This window comes from Megalops cyprinoides, chromosome 8, assembly GCF_013368585.1.
Source record: "Megalops cyprinoides isolate fMegCyp1 chromosome 8, fMegCyp1.pri, whole genome shotgun sequence".
NCBI lineage: Eukaryota > Metazoa > Chordata > Actinopteri > Elopiformes > Megalopidae > Megalops > Megalops cyprinoides.
The window spans coordinates 22623101-22647458 of NC_050590.1; the positions used below are offsets into that span (position 1 = coordinate 22623101).

The window sequence follows — 24358 nt, forward strand, 5'->3', positions numbered from 1 at the left end:
TGATTCATAATATAGCTCTCCTCTCCCTTTGCATTTATTTTCAAAATCAGAGTCTGGTTTATGGTTTGAATGGATTTCAGTGACATTCACATGGTAAATGCGGAAGTCCACGGTCCACATTTTCCCGACAGCCAAAATAAAAGAGGTTGTGACTACGTCTATTTTAAATAAATCACGCATCTGTCGTGAACCAGCCTTCATTCTGAAGTTAAGCGCTGTGGGCGTGATCGGAGCGCGTAGGGGAGAATAACCGTAACTGAAATGCGCGTAACTGGAGGTGCGCAAAAAAGAACTTACACGCAAATGGGAGAATACAGCTCTTAGTAGCCATCTCGATTATCAGATCCATTGTCTTGGTATCGCAGTGCTTGTGTTCAAGTAACTCTATATATATATGAGATTAATAACAATAACTAATAAAAAAATAGAACAATTACAACAATATATAGGGTTACTTGAACACAAGCACTGTCTTGGTATCGCAGTGCTTGTGTTCAAGTAACCCTATATATTGTTATAATTGTTCTATTTTATTATTAGTTATTGTTGTTAATCTCTTATTGTGCCTAATTTATGAATTAAACTTTATCAAAGGTATGTATGTATAGGAAAAAACATAGTATATATAGGGTTCGGTACTATGCTCGGTTTCAGGCATCCACTGGGGGTCTTGGAACATGGATAAGGGGGGACTACTGTAAATAAAGCAATTTGTTTAGGCTATATCTTTTAAGTGCAAACCTATGAAGCCCCTAAAGGGACATGAGCAAAAAAAAAAAAAGACAAAAGGTCTGTTTTGTAATTTGGGCACTTGTAGGATCAATATTAAATACCACAATATATTCATATGATGCATTACTGAGGTGATAATGCAGCATTCCTTCAGAAATTTACGGACATTAATTCTGAGTACCACAAGGTCAGAGTTTCCAAAACGTTCTCAGGCCACTGATCAATCAAATCCGCATTCTGAATAAGGTCACCTTTTCTGTCCAGAGAGAAAACTAATAGAGAAAGGAATGCTGTCAAAAAACTGCCAAAGGTCAAATGGTGCTAGGCATGAAGTTTTCTGAAATATCAATGTTGATCATTCATCTAGCTAGTGAGCACTTGATATATTCTGAAAGCACAGAACCCATTTACAGCACTGGCACAGAACTCAGTGATCTTACCATGGTGAACAAGACATCTCAAGGAAAAAAAAAGAAAATCACACCAAACATCTGCTGTTCCAGGTGTTATAAATTCCACTGTGTAACAGAGGCACTAAGAGTTTCCAAGTTTACAGTAAGCTGTCTGCCTGCTGCTACCGAAAGTTCTGGCACAGTCAAAGCTCTTTAGGATCAGATGCGAGAGGCGTGTATATTTCAATGCGGAAGATTGCAAAATAACTCCCACCTTCACTATAGTGGATCTAATCTATTAGTTCAACAACGGCTGATGACTGTGATGCCGTTTTGGCATTGACATCAAGTTCTGACTGTGGCTCAAAGCCTATTGTTTCACTGTGTGACGGTGGATTAAAGCATCAATTTAGATTATGTAAATAAACAATAAATTGTTTAAATATCAGAATTTAATACATAAATTCCATATTTTAAGGAATAAAAATGTATGAATATATAATTTTTTCCATCCTCCTGTTATTGCAGCGCAGAAGACATATGATTGTTGCCAGTCAAAATACAAAAAAAGACTTGCAGGACACACAGGTGGATACACTCCTGGCTGCAATGTAAAAACCAGACTGGCTCCGTGGACCACAGTCTGTAAACTCAAACACAGCCTGGTACACAAACATGACCATCACCTGTGCTGTGATGCAGCACATTACCACTGCACTTTCATAGTTGCCCACTATCAAACAAAACAATGACAACCAGAGTGTAATTATGTGGCACAGCATTTACAAAGTTTTAAATGTTTGAACTGAACTGATTTGCATCAATTGTGAAAGTACCATCATAGCCAATATTTATTTATTTCTTCGGAGGACTGACACTCATGAATTCATGAGGTTACATAAGGATCATAGATAAAGCACATGCTCACAGAACTTGAAGGACTACTGTGTGGCAACATGTGAAAAAAGAAACATTTTATCATTTTTCATAACATTTCACATTTTCCTGATACATTATCTGAGCCTTACCTTCACACTGTCTCCAGTTTTGAACACCATCCAATTCACGCGTGAGAGTACAGCTGAAGCAAAAAAAAAAACAATCAAGTCAGGGATGGTGCTACTTCAATTTAATATTCTTGCAGAGAAACATCAGACAGCATTGCAGAGTGGGTCTTTTTCAAACACAGCAGGCAGACTATATACTAACCACCCATTTACAGCTGTACCAATCTCAAGGTCTACAAGGCCCAAGGCAGCTCTAAAGCGACTGTAATTACGATATGCATCTAAGAAGCATCTGCATTGTACTCTCTGTGGTAGAGGCCATGCTGTGTATGATACAGAGGTATGGCCACTCAAGCTTTTGAAAGCAGCCATGTTCATGCTTTTGTGGCTACATTCAAATTGGCAAATCACTGAGGTCTTAAAACACAAGGGATTCTGCTCTCTTCCTTTTGCTGAATTAAAATCCTTATTTTCACTTTAATAATTTAAATCTATGATAGAATAAAAACCATAAACCTTTCCTTACCTAAAGATGTAAAAATGTATGAAAGATTAATTAAACTCTGATTTTAACAAGTGTAATTTCAATATGGTATCACAAAATGTGCATTTTAACTTGAAGTGGTGTTTTGTCAAGATATGACAAAAAGGAGTCATACTTGAGAGAGAACAAGGAGCTCTGCATTCTTTGGCTGCTTTTCAAAATCTGACTCTAAGGCCAGCCAATCAGGTCAAGCCACTGGGAGTCAGCCAGTCCCCACAAATCGAACATGACAGTGCTCAGACGGAAGTGAGAAGTGACCGGTCCCAGTTGTCATGCAGCGGAGGGGTTCCATTAAAAAAAAAAGCGGACAGAAAATATCTAGGATGGACCTACTCTCTGGTGAAATGTACAGAATTCCATCAAGCGATTTTTGTTGGAACGGGAATCTACTTGTAACTGCTATGATTAATTGATTATGCAACTGCATGAGAACCTTTGGCAGGGCCAGATCCTGGGCAGGAGCACTAAGCGGGTGGGGGCATTACTATGCTTACTTGCTTGTAGTAAATCACACCCATACATAATGAACACAGCTGCTTTCCACTGACTCACCTTGTAGGTCAGCTCTGCTTGAGGCAAGCCAAAGGCATTTCTACAGCAAATTGACCCTGCCTGACAGAATGTTGGCCAATTCTATATCCAATAGCATGTTCACCCCAAGCCAGCAAACACAATGGGCATTTTTATCCTCTTTATAACAACATATCAAGAATGGCTCTAAACACCTGTTTGCACATCATCAATTGGTCACAATAGAAAACACACCTCTGGTGCTGTACACCACCAGACATAACTGACACCCTTTGCTTCCATTTCTACTGTGATATTTCCAGAACAGGAATAATAACACAAGAATTGGGATTCCTTCTTCCATTATAAGGTAGTAAGCAAATAAATATGGCAAAAAAATTTTTACTCATTTACAAACAAATGGAATAATGGAGTATGTGGTACTTTTGAGACATTCCATGGTCAGAGGCACTTTTGCTGATCACTGAACCAGTCTAGTTTAAAAAAAATAATAAAAAAAAGAACAACACAGTCAATGTCCTAAATTTTCTAAAACATTTCTATGTTTTATTTCCAACATGAATGAATATCCATTACTGAGCTCCAGTTTTGAATTAATAATTTAATATGCATCTCTGTTACTTTTAACTGGAAAATAGAACACTCTTACTTAGCCGGCTAACTATAATGTATCGATTGATACCATCCACTGTTCACAGAATAGCTAGTGAAATAGTGCTACATTATGTGCTTTGTGGGTTTTCTGGATTTAAATATTACCACTTGGCATAAATAAACACAGTGTATTAAAATGATCAGTTCCAGAGAACTACATCAACATGACGACTGTTTTATTTTTGTTGGTTATTCCAGTTTCGTGAAATTAGCCAGTGTCTGTACATGGATGAGGCTGTTTAAAGGAATCTTACTATTTTGTATGGCCACAGAAATTCCTTATCAACCTAATTTGTCTGGTACCAGTACCACCTTTACAGTACATCTTCTAGAGTGATTTTTGACATCATTCATTACAACTATTAGACACTTTTACCTTACCATGACTTTATGTATATAACATTAAGGCTACATTTAAATTTATTTTATCATTCTAGGCTCTAATGGTACGTCAAGCTGTTAGACATAGTCAATTTTGTGTAATGATTGATATGACCTTACATATTATCTGAATTATTTATCCTATCCCTTTGTCTTTCTATGGGGTACCAAACCTGCTAAAATCTAAAATATAGTGCAGCCTACTTCTTTTCCCCTTCGGTGTGCAGAGAAAATATTAAGTGGAACATGATTTTAACAGGGTTCCAATATTAAACAATGGCTGAACATGACCAATCACTGCACAGGACAAAGAACTGTGCTTATTCATGCATTTTGGATTTAAATGAGGAACAGACAGTATCCTGCATTTGGTTTGTTTTATTGGCATCCTATAAGACTTTTTTATGATGAAAAACTATAACTTAGGTCCAGTGTTTTCAAATATAAAAGTGTTCTTGTCTTCAACAGGCCCTTTTCAGAGGCTGTAAAACACTGAAGATCAAACATAAGGCACAAGTACAGTATCACTTTTGGCAGAGCAAAAATGGTGAAAAATAACTGTTTTGCTGAAATTGCTTGTATTCAGTAGAAGTGACAAGGGTGTGACGATTTGTTTTGAAGTAAGAACTCACACGAACACAGGGCACCATAGATTAGATGATTCTAAAAATCAGTCAGGTGAAAGGTACAGATTTTGAAGCAGATGCAATCACAAGGGGCAACCACACATATACACCATTTATTGTTAAATAAATAAATCTGTGGTGTTCTAATTATTTTGCTATATTTGTTATTGAATGGCTTTGTTTCCTGTTTAATATTTAATTTCCACTCTGGATAAAATGTATCACTATGCATACCATTTCAAACAAAGCACACAATTCCTCAAAACAAAAAGTTCAGAAATCATAAGGTTAATGAATTACCCGTCCCACATATATTACTCAATGAATTACATCAACACAGCTCTGCAACTACAACGATGATACAAGTTATATATGTATGATTTAAAAATCTGAAGTGAACCTGTATATATCACATAACTCTATGTTCCATATCTGCTTCATCAGTCTTATAACAGTTCTATAAAATACATAATGATAATAACAAATTGGGATGATGATAACATTTTCCCTGTAACTGACAATGAATGTTAAACATAAAGCAAAACTGTTTTAATGCAAGTCATGGCACTGGAAGGGTCTCAAAAAGTTCCACCCTCCAATCAAAATATAATCCCTGTACTGACATAAATAACAAAAAACATTACTCACAATTAATAAATGGTGAAGCTGAAAAGGAAATGAGTCAATCAAGGCAATGTTACGATCATCCTGTCCAACTGATTTCAAGCAATGGCCACAATCCAAGAGAATAATAACCAAAGCTATTACAGAACTCACCACCTGGCCAGGCAATTGGTCTCTTCTCTCCAGCTCTCTACAAGAGAAGAAACATTGGACCCATTAAACAGGAACAGCCAGAACAGCCCTTAAACAACTAAACCGCAAAGCCAAGGAGACAGGTACAAGTGAGGATGTCACTGAGTGACAGTGCCAAATGATAAGTAATTGAAACCTGTTAGGCCATCTTTTTTGGGTTACCTTTTTATGATATATAGGTATACCCATTAAGACCTCAAAATTTCTAATGTACTCTACATGCAATTAATTTCAGACTTTCAGCCAGTACATTTTCTAGCCAAATAAATCCCTTCCATCTCAGTTAAGGTTTCTAAATTTTCATTCATTAACAAATAGTACACAACTCAACACTAGCAAAGACAATGGCAGTGCAATGAGTACACCTAGTCCGCTTGTTTAAACACTGCTTTCATTTGTCACACGTAATGCCCAGCTAGTGTGCCCAGCTCTCAGCCTGTCTTATATCTGGCCAGACTTATATCTGACTGGTCAGTTCGTGGAGAGATACAGGAAATCATGCAAGACATCCAAGTTTCACATAGACCAAACAGCAAGCTTATCTATTTTTGGCAGTGTTATTGTTAGCTATATTTCTACATATTACCTTTACCCTGTGAGCACACATTTCACCTCAATACTACCAGAGCTGCTGTGCCAGCAGAGATCCCATAAGACCTCAGCAGAGTTTTGCAGATTCATCTGCTGATTTCATACACTATGATTCTAGGCAGAACCACTTTCAATCCAGAGTTAGAACTTCAGTCCAGCCAAAACAGCCCAGATCATCACAGTGAGGACAGAAAGTCTGTAGGAGCTCTGGAAGTGAAATGGCTGCCATATCAAAAAGTTTAACAGACCAAGTTGTAATGCAATGTGGTCTGTAAAACTTTTTGATGCAGCAGCCATTTCACTTCCAGAGCTCCTACACTGGCAACAGTGGTATTCACTATTGCCATTATCAGCCATTCATTTTAAAATGCAGGAAAGTACACTGTAGGGGCATCTAAAATGGACCATATCCATTAAACTTTCAGCTATTCTTAAGTAAAAAAAATCATAGTAGTTGTTTAAGTTTCAGAATTTGTCTGAAAGTGATTTGGTAAAGTTAGGGGGATTAGAAGATGAAGTAGAAGCTTAAAATAAGTGAAAGGGAATAAACATAAATCAGGAAAGAAGAAGTAGTACCCACAAGGACCTCTGAATGAACAAACCATTCAGCCAATTTTGTCAACCCCACCACTGTAGGGGGGTGCAAATTATAAAAAGCACATCTTGTAATGTTTTTAAATTACAGAAAATGACTTTCAGTGACATAACCTAGCACAGACACCTGTGGCTTCTATTCAGATTGGAATTAGACCTAGCTTACATCTGCTAATAATACTGCCATTCAAAAATGTTATCTTCAATAGTTATATTTTTAACTAAACCACCCATAAATTTCATTTAAAAAGACCACTGCATGTACTTACTAAAACAAGTGACCTCTTAAACCACAATATGAAGGGCAAGGGGTCGAGTTGATACCTGATCACTGGTAAAACCTGTAATACTGAGATCTGGCAGAGAGCTACTGCTCCTGTATAGAAAGTCATCTGATATGAATATATTCACATAACAAACTGTATCAACTGGACTCCTGCTGAAGTGTTGATGAAATGTTGCAGTGAAATCAGAATATATTACCTAACATTTTACATCTAGTGTCAGCACTGCACTAGTGGATCACATACCATTAGAGACAAGAGCTGTTCTTCTTGACCTTATCCCCAAAATGAGCATATGTCACGACTGAAAATATTCTGTGATGCAACAATGGTGCAAATATGAGAACACTAATTATATTAATTTCTACATTATAATTAGATTAGCCTTAAATAATGTATTACTATTATTAGTAGAAGTAGTAGTAGTAATAATAATAATAATAATAACTATAATAATAATAATAATAGAATACTAAATGACACAATCAACACACCTGCTTTAACCTGATAACAAAAGTAATGATTTAGAATAATTTAATGAATCATTTACATTACAATATACCCATTTAATGTAAAATGTTCTGCTTTAAAATGTATCAAACAATGTCTCAGCAACTCCACTCTTTCCTGGAGCCCACTAAACTGTACAATAATACAGTATACTGCCCACGCTGATGAAAAGACAAAACATACAGCAAAGAAACTCTTGAAACTTCTGCCCACTAAATCAAGTCAGCCCTGAATTCCTGCTTAAATTACACTGCACAGTAGATAGACAAGTTGAGAAACCACTCAAAGAACAAAACCATTTTGGTCAGGTGTGACAATCAATAAAAGGATTACAAAAAGACAGAATGGTGTCTACACTTGAAAGACCATCATCCACAACACTAACAAGGGTATGATATCTCTAATCCACTCAGGATGTAGACAGTGTCGGGTGGGGGGGGGGGGGGGGTCTTCGGTGCTCGGTTTCCCTACTGATGTCACAACTTAAACTGGCCAGTGAGGACAAGAAGTGACAGCTCAGAATGACACCAGAGTTAATTTCTCATGTTTGAGGTTGCACCAACCTTAAAACAAAAAACAAAACAGTTCTTGTTTAAGCTCAAAGGTAAATGTAACAGACATAACGGAATTTAACGGAAAGCAAACGGACAAAGCTGAAATTCTTTGAAATTAGTTTAGTGGTTGGAAAAGCCTTATGGAACGCAGGGCATTACTTGACAAAGACAGCAATTTAAAGTGACATTCTTCGCAAGGCCCTCCTGTGGCTGACAAAACACCACAAACCATCAAAGAACTTTGTCAATAGCCTGTGAGATCAAACAATTTTTAATCATCTTGATTGGTATTCACTATACAAATACTTGGAAATGTGAGAAATCGTGTCTATAACTGAATGGGACATTCTCATTCTTCTTCTGCTCTTTATATTTATTATATGTAGATTCTGTTTTGATGCACACTACATGTTTCAAATAGAGTGGGTTAGAAAAACGTGTGTTAGGGGGAGTTGGTTGACACTACAAGTATTTGATTACCTTTTGCAAGACTAGTCCCTACATAATTACAGAAAAATTTACCTTTAAGGACCCCCCTGCCATACACATGCACACATAGTATGAAGGGTAGTGCTAAATATGGAATAAAACCTGTCAGTTGACCCATTCTCTAGTACCTCTCAAAAGTACGTGGGGCCACAAAATATCCCCCAAAATCTGCAAAGCAAATAACAAAACAAGAAAACCAACCCCCCCCCAAGGGTATTTTTTACCTGAAAAATCTGACCTCATGCACTTAGTAACGAAATGACCCCCCAGAAAAGAAAACCTATGTCATCTAGTTAGATGAGTTCTCAACTCAGTAGCTAGGCTATTTTTCTTACCTCAACAGTGCAGGCAGGCCCTTTGTTTGGTTTCACATGCAATATACAACTGCAACCGTGTTCATTTTTGTTTAATGCAGTGGGCATTTAATAGACTACACAGGACATAAAAAATGTCTAACTCACTACTTAAGGCCAACTTTTTTTTACAACCATCTGGTACAACTGGCAAATGTGAAGGCTACCTTTGGAGGAAGGGAAAACTGTTGTGCCTGTGAAGGCATACCTTTGTATTCACAAGCAAAAGTGGTTTAATGCCTACTTGATTAATTAAACCTGAAGATAAATGGACAAACCTCATCATACAATGATCCTTCAACTTGTTACAATATAGTATTTTTTTCATAAATTTAACCAAACATCTGTGTGTAAACAGTTATTATAAGTATGTAAGAGTCTTGTTTCCTTTGCCCATAGAGGATACAAGCTCCGTTTAAATGCAAAAGAACAATTGCTATTCGTAAAAGTATGGTTTCATCTGTTTCAATAGTTTGCGTGAACCCCACTTCTGTGTGAGCAGGTGATTAACCACAGAAAGACAGCCTACTCTATGCCAGCCTAAACTGGGTCTAATAGGGCCCAGCAATACTCTTTTCAAAAGAGAATACAATGTTTGTTTGATAATCACAGCAACTTTGAGAGATTTGTCACCAAGATGATGTTCCTAAAAACAAATGTGGCACATTGCTATTATACTAAAACACTAATAATGTTAAAACACAGTGACTTGACACAACAATACCAACATCTATTATACACATTCCTTATTAATGGTTTTAGCTTTACCCCCTCCCCACAACATTGGGAGATTTGTTTACCCTTTGCCACACACTTCATAGCTGTGCAAAGTTGCAAACAGTCAAGCCAAAATTAGTGGAATAAATATTAAATGAATTCCAGCAGGTACCCCTCTGCTTTCTTTTTAAAGTCATTTAACTTATATCTCACTATAGCTTGGGCGAATTGCTGAAGAGGATTAACAAATCCATGAAAATACATAAAAAGATCAAAATTTTCCTTCAGTAAATGGAATGTGAAACTTGGAAAGGGACATTAATTTGAACTGCATCCTCAAAAGGATGCTTTTAATATTTCCGCGGTAAACTGTGTACTATATGCATACTAGCCAATATATATTTGAAAAATGCTGTGTAAAACGCGCCATGAGGGTGCAGGCAAGTAATATATGTTTCGCTACCTAGTTAGACTAGCTAGTTATCTAACTAGCGAGCCAGCTAACTAGGTATGTCATACGAAAATATTTGCTAACTAGCGGTTAGCTACCTACCAAACAACAACAGCTTTTAAGTTTCGACACTGTAAAGGGGCAGTACTTTGGCATCTTAACTAGCTAAATGGAACATTTCAGGAGCACATTTCAGACCCATCTTCCTCCATTTCTCTCAATAAAAATATGATTGCTGCACAGGCCTAGCTCTCTGGCTAAGTGTGAAATAAAACACTACATCCATTTAAGAGACAAATAATCAACGTGAACACTGCTTATTAAAAATAAAGTGTCATGCAACCATACAATGATAAATAGTTAGAAAGTCAAGTCCTGACTGACTTTACTCAAAGAGATTATTAAGTTGCCCTAGCTAGGACCATTAGCTACGTAGCTAGCTAGTTTTGTACCACGCTCAGGACTACACACTTGCTGTCCAATAAGAATCCGCTCAGTTCTATACAACTGATCGTAGAATAAAGCATAGATAGCTAAGCAGCTAGCTACATAAACTTCGGTAGGCGAGGGTTTTCTATGCAGCCCGGTGGTTTGCAAACTAATTGCATTCCTCTACGAAAATTAAATACAACGAAGTACCTAGCTACTAAGCCTTTACAGCAAATCAACAAAGCAACCAAAAATAAAAACTGAAAGTGAACGTTGCTGTGAATGATCATACGTGTTACGAGCAACAAGAAAATGTTCCCGTTACACCAAACCATCAGAGTCACATTTCTGTGGTGATTTTTGTCATTTTATTGTAATTTTGTCTTTATTGTATAACATAGGAACGAACCTGGCAGCAAGTTGGAATCTGCCCATTTTTGCTCTACGTTCGTTGCCCTCCAATAGCAATGCACTTAGAAAATATCACTCAACTCCTAGAATAAGGATAAATGAACAAAAACAGAAGCCAACGGAACGGTTTACGTCGCCTTCAACAAGATTTCATTTGTCCACTAGCCAAACGACTCATAAGAGCAATATAAGTTCCCTAGGAATAAAAATAAAAGTTCTTATAAAAATAACAAAGATCCCGAGGTGCACTTACCCTCCTCTCTTTTACTCACTTGAGCAGCAGTCAGCCCTCCTCTCCTCACACAAATTATTTAAATAAATATTTACAAACACCCCACTATCTCTCTAGCGAATCACTTGCTGAATATAAATTTGTTACTTAAATATTCAAATGTCCTCCATGGAACGAGATCTGATTTTCCAGATTTATTTTTAGATTTTTTTATTTAATTTGTCTGAAAAGAGAGAAACTGAGATACAAAACAAGAACTCTTCTTCAATCTCATTCACCCCCGGCCTGAGCACACCAGTAATCAATGCGCGCAGGAAGAGGGAGAGAGAAGGGGACATGAAAAGTATGCAGCAAAATGCACAAAACTGAACGCTGGTAGTTCAGTTCTGATCTGTGATAACAATAAATACGTAAAAGTGAGTGGGCGTATTTCGATGGTCGCCATACTGCGAAAAGAAAATGTGTTTGAGGAAGAGAACTACTTTATGTGACGGTGCGGCGAATTTATTTCACTTTGCCTAAGGAACGGGAGTACTGCGACTCCCATTGCCTAGGGAAAAAACCCGGATGTAAACTCAGTGAAACTCATCTGGAGCGAAGTAACTCAGTGCAACTCAGTGTAGTGCGAAGAAGTACGCGGAGCAATCCCTTGCTGTTGCTGGTCCCTACCGTGGCTTTTCAAAAGCGTCCCTTTTTTCTTCCAACGGTCACAAAACACAAAAGAAGGCAAATTTACACTCAGCTGGAAGCTTAGCTGACAGTGCCGATTCGACGTTACTGTAATATGGGAAATTTGGCTGTTAGGCTAGATATCCCAGGATAAACTTGTCTAGATGGAAAAATAACGCATGTATTTGCAATACAGATTGATCAGCTGGTTAGTTACGGATGAGTGTAGTTTTAAAATGTAACTGATGTATTATGTATACAATCCATTGACGAATGGAATAGCCCGATCAGGTTTTATTTTGATAATTATCGTATCTGTATCTAGACAATCTGCATTTGTACGTGCATGTATGCAGTAAAGGCAATATATAAACAAGACATTAACTGATATGCCTTACTAATACACTATTGTGGTCTTTGTAATAATATTAATAGACATTCAAGTTGCACAGTAATATTTTGTATGCGAGGAAAACACCGAATCAATTCGGAATTTTATCAAACGTATTGAAATATACTGACCTAATGAAATTAAATATCCTTACGATTCTCCAGTTTACAGGAGAGGTTTTGATGTTAGTGCCCTGTTATCACCACAGTTGTGAGAAAATTGTGATGCATTCAGGAGTGCATTTGGAAAATTATTACTAATGGCTGATGTGGTGTTAAAAACACAGAAAACTATTTCATTTACTTTGTACAGGCCCACTGTGACAGGATGTCACTAATAAAAACAAACACTGTTCATAGTAGTGAGATCATGAAGCTGTAAAAGGTGTGTGAAAACAATAAACTATTAACAAGACTTCGAAATATAAAGGTGAGAAAGGGGCAGTTGTTTTGTGTATATAAGATGACTTAAGACATTTTGAAGATTTTTAAATTCATTTTATGATGATAAAAGATGTGACAATATAATATTAGACACTAATTTTGTTTGTGCCACACCACTCAGAGCAGTGTGTAGCAGCATTTAATCAATCCATGGTCCTTGCTTTAATGATAAATGGTCATTTAGGTTCATTCACTTTCCGTTTGTCTTTGCACCCTGAAGCAATAACGATATAAACTGCAAAAGGACATGTTGCATTTAATGTTCAACCATCAAATCCATTTGGCAGACAGACTGTACATTAACATCAGCACTATATAGAGCAGTCGCAGCATATGAGTTATAAAGGGATTTCAAACATACATAGACACAAACCTTTACCCCTAATTTATCATCTGATCGATTTCTCTCAAACTAAACTGAGATTGTATAGACAAAGACAGTAGTAAACTTAATCTCCTGAAAAACGTATTGCATTAGATTTTCATATTTCTTCTTAGGTGATGTACAAAACTATATCAGATCTATAAATGCAGTCTACATAACCTTTTGGATATGATAAAAGTTACCACACTAATCTACACTCTACCAGGATCAAGTTCACAATGAATTTATGACGATGAAGGAGACTAGGTGGGGTTTTGAGATTGACAAAATGGCATGTGACATTAATCCTTGTATTTCTGCAGGTAATCCAAATTATGAAATAAATGTGTACATTCCTGTCATTCCATTGTTTTGTATCACCGTGTGATGTGCTTCTGTCTCTTTATTCTTTTACCATGTTAACACAGGACATATTTGGGACATTTTAGCAAGATCATGTCTAAATGTAGTAATTACTAACGTAATAGTATTTGTATCGTTGTAACAAAAATGTCATGGAATTTCTGATAGTTAATTTAATGTCTTGCCAAAAGACTGGCATGTTGGCCAGGAGCTAAGATATATATTGCATATATATATGTCATAACATATACCAGTGGATCACTGATGGGAGGAACAATAAAAATAACCATTGTCTTTGGTTAGAATGTGCTGAAGAATAGGCTGTAACACTGCAGTTTACCATTGACTTTGTGGACATCTGTAGTTGTCCAGCAAGCACTGATCCATGATCATTTAACCCATTCCTAATCCTCACCCCAAGTATTTTCTTTTAAAAGGATGTTCAAGAGCAGATTGTTCATGAATACCACAGGGAACTGGAATCTCATTGTCACATGGTGTTCCACTGTGGATTACTTGATGTCCATTATATGGCCTCATATGCTGTATCAAGGTAGCACTAGAGCAGTACAATACCAGTAGATACTAACAGCCACAAAAAGAATGTGTGATGAATGAAAAAGAGTAATATGGCAGTGTTGTCATGTTCATACTGTGTACAGTACTTTGCAGTACAAAAAATGTGCATCAATGCTCATTGTTCTCTAAATGGTTCTGTCTTCTCTTAGCTGAACTGTAAGATAGAAAGTTAGTGATTGTTCATCACATAGATAGGTGTGTCAGGATGGTAACAGGGTCAGAATAATCATCAGGGTTATGAGAGTGCTAGAATGCCTCTGTGCTTTACATACATGCATTTCAGTATTCCTGCAAGCCCACCAGGCCCAGGGTGAAAATAACCATTCTTTGTGTAGTAGCTTGATCTGTTTGAGGTTTTATAAATACACACATAAGGTAGGCAATGGACAAATTATTATTTGGCTAACTGCTGTTTTTATACAGCTATGTACTTGTGGATGGATTATTACCACTAATGGCCACACTGCAAAAACATGTCTGCTCTGCTTCTGTCTGAAAGAAACACTACCAATACAAATCAAAAGAAATGGGTGCACAGTCAAATGAAAAAAAAACAACTTTTTTTTTTTCTTTTAAAAAAGCCTGTCAAAAATTGAAGTGTAAAACTATGGAAAAACTTGAAATGGCATTAGATGAAGTAAATACCAGTCCTTGGTGGTCACTTTTATACATTTGGTTGCAGCTGGCAAATAGCTCAGACCACTGTGACATATTAGACAGTGACACATTTTGATATGCTGACACTTCATTGAACAATAGAGTAGCTACATATATACTCTATGATCACCACAGCTATAAACACCTTATAATTGATGAGTCTTTGGTCTGTATTTTGGGTGCTCAGCAACTTATTACCTCACTTTCATGTCTTAGTTTTCATGTCCATGGAAAATTCATTAAAAAAGGTGTAAAACTAAACATATACCATCAAAGTCTAAGTGAGCTGAATCAAGTAACGAAGGGTTTACATGGAAAGAAAGTCATGAGTTTGATCTCTGTACATGTGATGATCCAGTGTCCACCAGCCATTAGTAGGGTGAAAGGGATTTCAAATGTCGACCTGCAACAGAGGGAGCACCTCCACAGGGTTTTGTTTTGTCTGGGATTTCCTTTTCCAAATGAGTTTTCACCCCTGTTGCTTCTGACTTGCTAGCTGAGAATTCTTGAGGTTTATTATATTTAAGTTTTGCTGCCTGCTTGCTTTGTATCACATCATTGTGCATATCTACAACTGATTTATATTGCGTTAACTGTACAACACTTGATCAAGTTGGACTAAATCATGTAACAATGCAACTCTACAATTGTTACCATTGTCATATAATTTTATCATCTTGCATTATTTTGTTTTGTTGTCTTTTTATTGTTGTCATTTGTTGTTCTATAACTCTAGAATTATTGTCATTGTTTTGTCATTCCATGGCAATATCATTTTTATTCTTTTATTTTAATAACATATCATTGCCTTAAATTGACCTGTTTTCACCATTCTATCATTTTAAACACGTCTTTTCTATTGTTTTAACTATATTGTCACAATCATTTTTGATGAATTGCAGTGTTTACAGCACACTGTGGCTGCACTTTTGTTAAGTGCACCATAGCCTAGAAAAAATGAAACTAGATAAACAGAACCTATCAAGCGCAGCAGGATGTGTCCATGCTCTTCGATATCAGTTTTTAAATAGGTTTGGAAAGATTTCAATTAGATCTTATTTTCCTCCTGGACAAGCGTGACATCTCTACTCAATCTCAGCAACACACATTACATGAATATTTGTTCTCCGATATCTCTCTCGGTAAGACACGAGACAAAATCTCAACCCACCGACAAATACAAGGGAAGTGACAGGTGTCACACAGGCCTCTATATACAAAAAGTGCATGTGTTTCTCATTGGTTGCTCAGATTTCACACTGGCTGCATGGGTCTTTCTAGAAAAATAGAGGAGAGTGGTGCATTACCATTTCCCCCAGGTTGTTGGTATGACAACTAGCTGGTTGTCTCTCTGTGACATGATGGAATTGGATTCTCGTTCCAATTTGCGTCTAAACAGTTTGATAATGACTCCAGAAATATCTGATAGTGACTCCAGAAAGGTCAGGCATGCCTTGCTTTTTTATGTTGAGGGGTTGAAGTCTTAGCAGCTGAGGGTGAAGAATTTGGTGTGGCTTGTCTGCACATGATGCCCCTCATTGAGTTCTGTGTGAAATTTCAACCTGAGGGTGTTTCTGCTGAGACCTTCTGACAGAGTAATCACGCAGAGCAGTTGACAGTGTCACTGTGTATTTAATGTCAGTATTGATTACTTTGGATAGGGGTGAATAACTGCACTGTTATAAATTGCCTTCTGTAGCACTCCCCCAAGATTTCAGAGGCAGGTCATGACCTTTAAGTGAGGGTATGTGACCCAGAGTCAATGTCTGTTCTTACAATGTTGTACATGTCATTCTGTTGCATGACTAGTCATGTAAATGAATGAAATAGAAGTGCAACACTGCACTATTGTTTGAACAACAATTTTGTAATGAGAAACATTTAAGAGAAGCCAAAAAATTGAACTGTATATCACTGATAAATTAATCAATTGCCTCAATGATTTATTTGTTCTTAGAATAAAGATGAAGCACACTGGCTAATGGATAATTATATTTAAAAATACTTAAAAGGAAAAATACACAAAAACTAAAAGTGTGTTGGTGGTGGTACTCTTTAGTCAAATTTTTTTGACAAAGGTCTGAAGGAGAAGTTCCAGTCTGAAACCTAAAAGTGTTCCTGTTATATGCTGTATTTGGAAGGTCATCAGTATATTGTCTTGATACAAATCTCCAATAACTTTCCTTTCTTTAGTATGCCAAATGTCACAGATGGTTCTCTTAACTCCAAGAGGAAACCTTTATATGTTATACATAATTTTGTATGTTTTGTTAGTGCTTGTCATTTATTAATAATGGGGTCACTCTTGATCTCAGGGAGTGTCTTTTTATCAACACAGCTTGTGAGTGTATTTAATATGGAAAACATTGAGCCAGATGATTCATCAATACAAGTTTCCAATCATAAGTGAACCTGTAGGCACTCCCATATAGTGCAGGTGTGGCACGCGCAATTACATAACATCAGATTAGGTAAAGCCAGGCCTCCTCTGTTTACCAGCAACTATAACATTTTGATTTTCACCCTAGGTGTTCTATTATGCCAGATAAATCTAATAAATACCTTTCCAAATATGATATCACCTTCATCAATATGCATAGGAAAAGCATCTGCTTAGGACGTAGTAGTAGTCAGGGAAATGGATTCATCTTGATCAAGTGAATTTTACCTACCCAAGTGGGGAGGTCATGCTGTCATTCCAGGTCGTTTTTTGCTGTTCTAACAATAGGGGCAACATTAGGGTTCAGTAGGTTAGACCAACAGCAGGATGCCATTGTCATACAATACAATTTTATGTAGTAGGTTGCCTGTGGTAATACCTTGTAAGTCCTTGGGGTCCTGGTATATCCAGCAAGAGGTTGTAATACCAGTGCAAAAAGGAAGGTAGAAAGAGTGCATCCCTGTCTTATTCCCATTCCAAGTGGAAGAAGTGTGGAATGTAGGCCTTTGGTCATGACACATGATTTAGTGGTAAAGAATTTGAATCGATTTCACAGAATCCCTCCCAGGTTCAAAGCTGCCCAGAACACGGAATATGTACTGCCACTCCATTCTGTTGAATGCTTTTTCGTTGCCCACTGACACAACCAGCTTTATATTTTCATGTAAGTAGAATGATGTATTACATTCATAGGTCTTCTCACATTGTAAAAATGACAAAGTATGGTCCACTTTAGGGGTGTCTGAAATCGTATTACAAGATTCTTCCAAGCACGAATATGGGAAATATATTGTAATATTTACAAGTACAGGTAAGAAGGATATATAAATGTTTCGACCCCCCCCACCCAAACTGTTGTTTTTACCTCTTTTGGGGGGGGGTCCAAATCTTAATTAGGGGGGTCAGACCCCTCTGATCCCTCCCATAATTTGAACCCTGTCTGGTCTGGTTTATCTGTAGAGGTAAATGTATGTCTCCTGGCTAGTAGTTTGGAGAGCACCTTGTACATCTACATGTAGGAGGCTCACAGGTCTATATAATCTGCGTTCATCAGGTGCCTTGTTCTTTTGAAAGATCAGGGCGATACTTGATATATCTAGAGTAGTTTGGAGGAAACAGTTTTGAAATATGTATGTATGTATATATATATATATATATATATATATATATATATATATAAATATATTTATATACATGTAACAGTAACATTCTGCCCAAACTGAATGCCAACGCTCTATGCTCCATGTTAGGAAAAACACATTTTTGCGCTTTACCAAAGAAAGGATTATGTTTCGCTTTGAATTAAGACCGATACTTAATCAAGACTGATACTTGGGTATCAGAGTTGGAGTGTAATGCCTGCAAGACCAGGGTAACTACTGTTGTTCATGAGGCTCCAAGAGCTGACCTACATCTTCTTTTCATGAGGGTCACTGCCAACACACCTCTCACACACAGGGTAAGGCACTTAACCTGAATTTATGCAATAAGAATTTGAGAAATGTACTGTAATATCTTGTGTAAACATTTGTTTTGCTCAGTGGTATATAATCACTCTTAAAAGGGAATGTGTCATGCATTTAATATGTGTTATAAGTAAAATGCACAACAATTATATGTGTTTGTGTGGGTATGTTCACATTTGACCATGCGAGTGTTGTTGGCCCTCAATTCACTTAAATGCCGTTAGCCTCTTGTACCAGTTCATGTCTGAGCCTGTGTGTACACTGCGTGTGCATACATGTGTGCACAGAATCTCAGCTGCAGATATTTGTTTGTGCTGTGCCAACAATTCTATTCTCATGCCCATTTATATGGGTGAAATGATATATAAAAGCAATGACACAGTAAACATTGAGATATGTAGTGAGAACAAAGCTCATTTTTGACTTGGACATACTGAATACAATAACTTCAGTTATAAGAAATTTGTTCCAAACTACATTTTTTGAGTACAACAATGCTAATACATTGTTGGTTTGATCAAGCATGTAGTATATGACACCACTGTGCTTTAAAACACAACACCTGGACACATCCAGCTACCTCATTTGTGTTACCAGTGTAAACATGCATGGTCATTTCTATCAGCTCTACTGCCGTATGTTATATATTTAATTGTGGCTGCACAGTACCTTTAAAATAATAACTGTCCCGAACCTGTTTTTCATGATCAACAGGCTTGTCAATTTCAACAAGGATCACCAATGAGTAAATGATTTGTTTTTATGTCTGTTATTGTGGTATTACTTTTGTTCACTTCATGTTAAATACTTGCAATCATTTTGAAAAGACTTACCATGGATCATTTTTATGGTTTTTTCTCCTTTCTGCAGCCCTGCTCATGAGCAAGGCCACTGCACTCACCTTCTTCAGGATGCGTGGTGGTCCCCTTCCACCAATGAAAAGCAGGGTGCTTAGAGCCATGAGATGAGGCCTTTAGCATTACAAGGAATTTTTCTCTCCTTTTATATAACAATTATATCAAATATGTGAGAATTTAAATAATAACAATAATGTCAAGTTTTTGATGGAAAATCATAATTGCTATCGTCATAAACCTATAAACATATATAACAACACTAAGCCACTATCTTGCAGCATATGTGTTTGTTAAAATAATGCATTTTATCATTATTTCACCAAGCGTTTCAACAGTAATTATCCAGATAAAGTCATCAGCATGTGCTAGTTTGAATGATTTCCAGCATGGCATCAAATATGACAACCATTTAAGGTCTCCTAGACTATGGACGGTAGTGTTTACTAGGCGAGAGAATAAAATTTTCTTGCACTGTCTCCTCCTGAAAGCAGGTATGCACAGGCCAATGTTTCAGTCCAAGGTGGATCTTCACCAAAACACCTTTATCATGGGTAATGCAAGTTTTATGCTAATGTTTTTTATTTTGTTACTAAATGTAAATTCACCACACATGGAGTGGGGGATCCCTGCTGACCTAGCAAAAAAAAAAAAAAAAAACATCATCTGGTGCGTGGTCACAGTTCTGGAAAAACGGCCACAGGGCATCACCTGGATGGATGGTAAACATTGGGAGTGGTTCAAATGAGACACATCCTCGCCCCATTGCTTTGAGATTCATGAAAGGTACTATGTGAACAACAATAACACCCACAGTAATAACAATAATAATAATAATAATAATAACAACAATAATAATAACAATAATAATAGTTGTTGTTATTATTATTATCATCATCATTAACACCACATTTGCTAATAATATCTGAGTGCAGAGATTACTTCTCCAGGGGTTAAAAAGCAGATAAAAAGCAAGTTCTTTAAAACAAATTTTTAAAAATTCTTCATACACTACCCAGACAAGAAGCTACCATTGAAAGACCGCCTTTGAGAAGTCATTTCTGAGAACATAAATAGTTTCAGTAGTTCTCCAGCTGGATGTGATTTCAGGGCATGAAAGGACCTATCTTCTGACAGCCACCTGTGTTGTCTCTGTTCTTCCTGTCCCTGCCACCTCTCATACGTCATCACGTTTGATTTAATCCCTTTTGCCAACCTTAGCTACTTTAGGACAATTGTGATTGCATCATTTTTTCTGTCACTTCCCTCACCTGTTTATGTAGTCAGAGTTGCATGTGTGCCAAAAGCCAGTAGCTACTATACTATCATGACGTCCACGCAGTTACTGTAGACAGGTTCTCAACCATGTGAGTAACTCCTCACAATGAATGAAAGAAATGCTGTTATCCATAAAGCAATTTCATAAATTCATGTGAGTGAAATCAACAGAAAGAGGGGACTGCAGGGTAGCTAATGATACAGTTTCCAATTGTGGACACTGAAGGATAGTTTCTGTTTATCACATCCCAAAACTGAACTATGGTGACCTGAATTACTGCCAATGTATTGTCCCATAAGTGACACATATCTTTTTACTGGAGAGAATGAGCCTCATGATTGAGACATGAGCACCATGCAGAGGCAAGTATTACACAATAAAGCTATGAAGACACAAACAATCACAAACCATTGTTCTTTGGAGACCCATTCACCTCTGCGTTGACTCATCCTGGTTCATATGGCCTGTTGAAAATACTGGCAGCAAATACGAAACTGATACATTTTTCTTTCTCTGCTTCCCAAATTCTTTTTACTCCATTTGTAAGTGTGTGTTTTAAAAATTTACACAAAGGTTGTCTTATACTCTTTGTTGTCTTTCAATTACTGTGCCATGCAAGGTGGATGGCAATATGGCAGATTCAACAGCATTATTAGTAGCAATATTATTCATCTTTAGTAAGGACTTCAGTTAACTAGCTAACTTTCTTTAATTTAATGCACAACCGAGCTGGCTGTCATATATTTTCTGCCAATTGGGCAACAACGATTGGCAACAATGATTAAGTGGTTGAGTATGAGAAGAGACCAATGGGGAAATGCATGGGGTTCAATTATGAAGTGCAGCAGGAAAATTAAAATAGAGACAAAGAAGAAGAGGAAAATATGGAATAAAGTGGGTGTTTATTATCAGGTCATATAAGATTGTATCCTACTTTTGTATGTTTAAATGATCTTAGATGGCATAGAATTAAATGTTTGTAATGGGTGAAATCTCTTCTGGGTCATAGTTATTTCTGTATGAGCCAAGGAAGACCTTACTCTCAGTGCTGTATAGGCATAGGATTTGCCCCAACACATACCTTAGTGCCGAATACCTGCCACCCTAATATTACATTTCAACATTTGTTTGCTTAAACCCTGTCATCCAGAGTGATCTACAAAACTTATATTTGAGTTGAAGATAATACTAAAGTAATTTAGCTGGTCTGCCTTGCTCAAGGACATGCCAATGATCTAAAATTCAACCCTGACACCATCCGGTTACCTCATCATTAGTCCACACCACACCTTTTATCTAATAACATCATCTTTTCAGATACTTTTCTTTAATCTTAGGTATTTATGCCATGTTGTTTTTATAATTATTTATCCCATTGTTGTTCTACTCACTAACAAAAACAAAAGCAGAGTGAGAAAAAGTCATAAGGTGTACTTACAATGTCTTACCTGTAGGTGGAGACATACTCCTTTCCCCACAGATCCACAACTGAATTGCAGACTCAAAAGCACACCACCATTCTCTTTTCAATTCCTTTGCCTCCCAAGAGGTGCTGGGAGTTCACTGTGATGCTTCAGATATCCTTTCTGAAGACCACATGGTGCTACTGATTACAAGAAGAGGCAGAAATGTCAAACATTAATCTCAGAACCTCAGAGATAAGGCTTTGAATGGTTCCTCTCTTGTCTGCCTGAAACTGCTGTTTTCTTCTCCCTGGTACTAATGCAAATAATATACGAATTACACGCTCAACAAAGGCAGGCCAGTCATGAATTAGACCACACGCAATTCCTCTCTTGTGAGTAAATTTAATTAGACTTTGACCTCAACAGTGAAGGCAACAGTGAACTTTTGCATTGCAAATTGCATTTCAGCTACTTTCTCAAAAGCAGTAAGCTTAGTTAATATATTTTACTCTGCTGTGAGTACGTATTTCACAGAACAACACTGAAATTACTCACCTCCTGATGCTGTCAAATTACAATACATGTGTAGATCTTCAAGAAATCAACTTACAAAATGCCATTGCAATCAATAACCAAAGACTCAGACCAAATGAACTTTCTTTTTGAGAAAATATTAGTGTTATTTACTTCGTTACAGACTTGGTCACCTCAAAGACTATAAACATTATAAAGTTTTATGTAATAAAAGCAAAAATTGAAACCAAAAGACCACATACAGTTCACAGTGTATGCTGAATAAATAAAGGTAATTTATTTTGATTTGTTCATATCAAGTTCAGTCTAATCTATCCACTCCTGCCTCTAGTTTTCACAGTAAAGAGAATTCTCATTTTCTACTGCTGAGCTGAGTTTACAATATGCATAAAACTATCAAACTGAAAGTCACAAAGACTGGTGAAACCTTTCAATGTGTTTGATTTTTAAGGATCAAGGATGGAAATAAGCTGTCATGATACTTTATGGAATAGGAGAACTTTGCTATCAGTGTAATGAAATTATTAGTTTTGAGCCTGCTACAAACTGTAACATTTTATACAGAGTGGAAAATACTACAGAGGCTTAATATCTCCAGTGAATTTGGCAGTGAGACAAGTATTTAACAGTAGGAAAGAATGCTGGGAAACCATTTGGGAGTTTGAGGTACATAGGAAACAGCCATGTGCTTCATATTATTAATTTATTTCTTTCCATGAGGATTTTCCTGTATCCAATACTTCAGAGAGTCAGATATTGTCTTAACAAGTCAGTTTTGTGACACAGTGAATCCACTTTGCAACAATTGGCTCTTATAGACTTAACTTTTTACTTACACTTTTAAGCCTCCACTTTCTCTTGCTTGGCATGGTTTGTAAAGTTAGGCATCCCAGACTGGTGGTGGGAGAATCTGATGGTGGGAAAGTTGTAGATGCAGGGCTAAAGTGAGATTTTCTAATCAGGTTTAAACCTTGATGAAAGTGTTTTATGCTTACAAGTAATACCACACATGAGTCATAGCTGAGTTGAAAGATCACCAGCCTGAGTTTTATTTGCTTTGCTTACATTTTGATTTCTTTCAACTAAAAAAACCCACTATACTATGATACATTGTGCCACAACAAAGAATTCAAGAAGCACCAAAATACTTTTTAATCCAGGTTCTATGTGATTTCACCTGCTGAGCTCCATACTTGATGATGAATCTTGATGAAATCATGAAACAGTGAAGCATCATGGTAACATATCAATGCCACTGACTTTTGACAGAAATTATGCAGTGTTAGAACAATACCACAACACTGCTAATAAAGGCTATGAAGGTAATTAGGCTGCATGTAGGGCTGGTTTGATCAAAGGCCTCACACTGTTCCTATTAATGGCTGTGTCCATTAGTAGTAGCCAACTCTTGAGAGCCCATGTCGAGAAAAACAGTGCAGCAATCTCAATAGAAAATTTATATTTCTGTAAGTGTCAGCTTCCCTAAATTTTACTCATAAAGAGAAATCAGATCAACGTACAGTCAACGTACAGAGTTCAGGAGGATTAGTCTGCCTTCATGCACAGTTAGAGATAAAGCTCTTGATGTTCCATCATTATTTCTGTCTCTCAGAAC

The 24358-nt window shown here is 36.9% G+C and overlaps 1 protein-coding gene across 2 annotated transcripts in view; it reads right to left on the minus strand.

Annotated features, from left to right (window-relative positions):
• Nucleotides 1–11525, minus strand: part of LOC118781966 (PHD finger protein 21A-like) — a 78929-nt gene extending 67404 nt beyond the window's left edge. For both annotated transcript variants that reach the window (XM_036535142.1, XM_036535140.1), the window contains exons 1-3: nucleotides 11320–11525; nucleotides 5645–5681; nucleotides 2153–2205 (exon numbers count right to left, since the gene is read on the minus strand). In XM_036535142.1, coding sequence (XP_036391035.1) covers nucleotides 2153–2182 — 30 coding nt within the window. In that variant the 5' untranslated portion in view covers nucleotides 2183–2205; nucleotides 5645–5681; nucleotides 11320–11525. The remainder of the gene's footprint in view (nucleotides 1–2152; nucleotides 2206–5644; nucleotides 5682–11319) is intronic.
• Between the last annotated feature and the right edge of the window lie 12833 nt (nucleotides 11526–24358).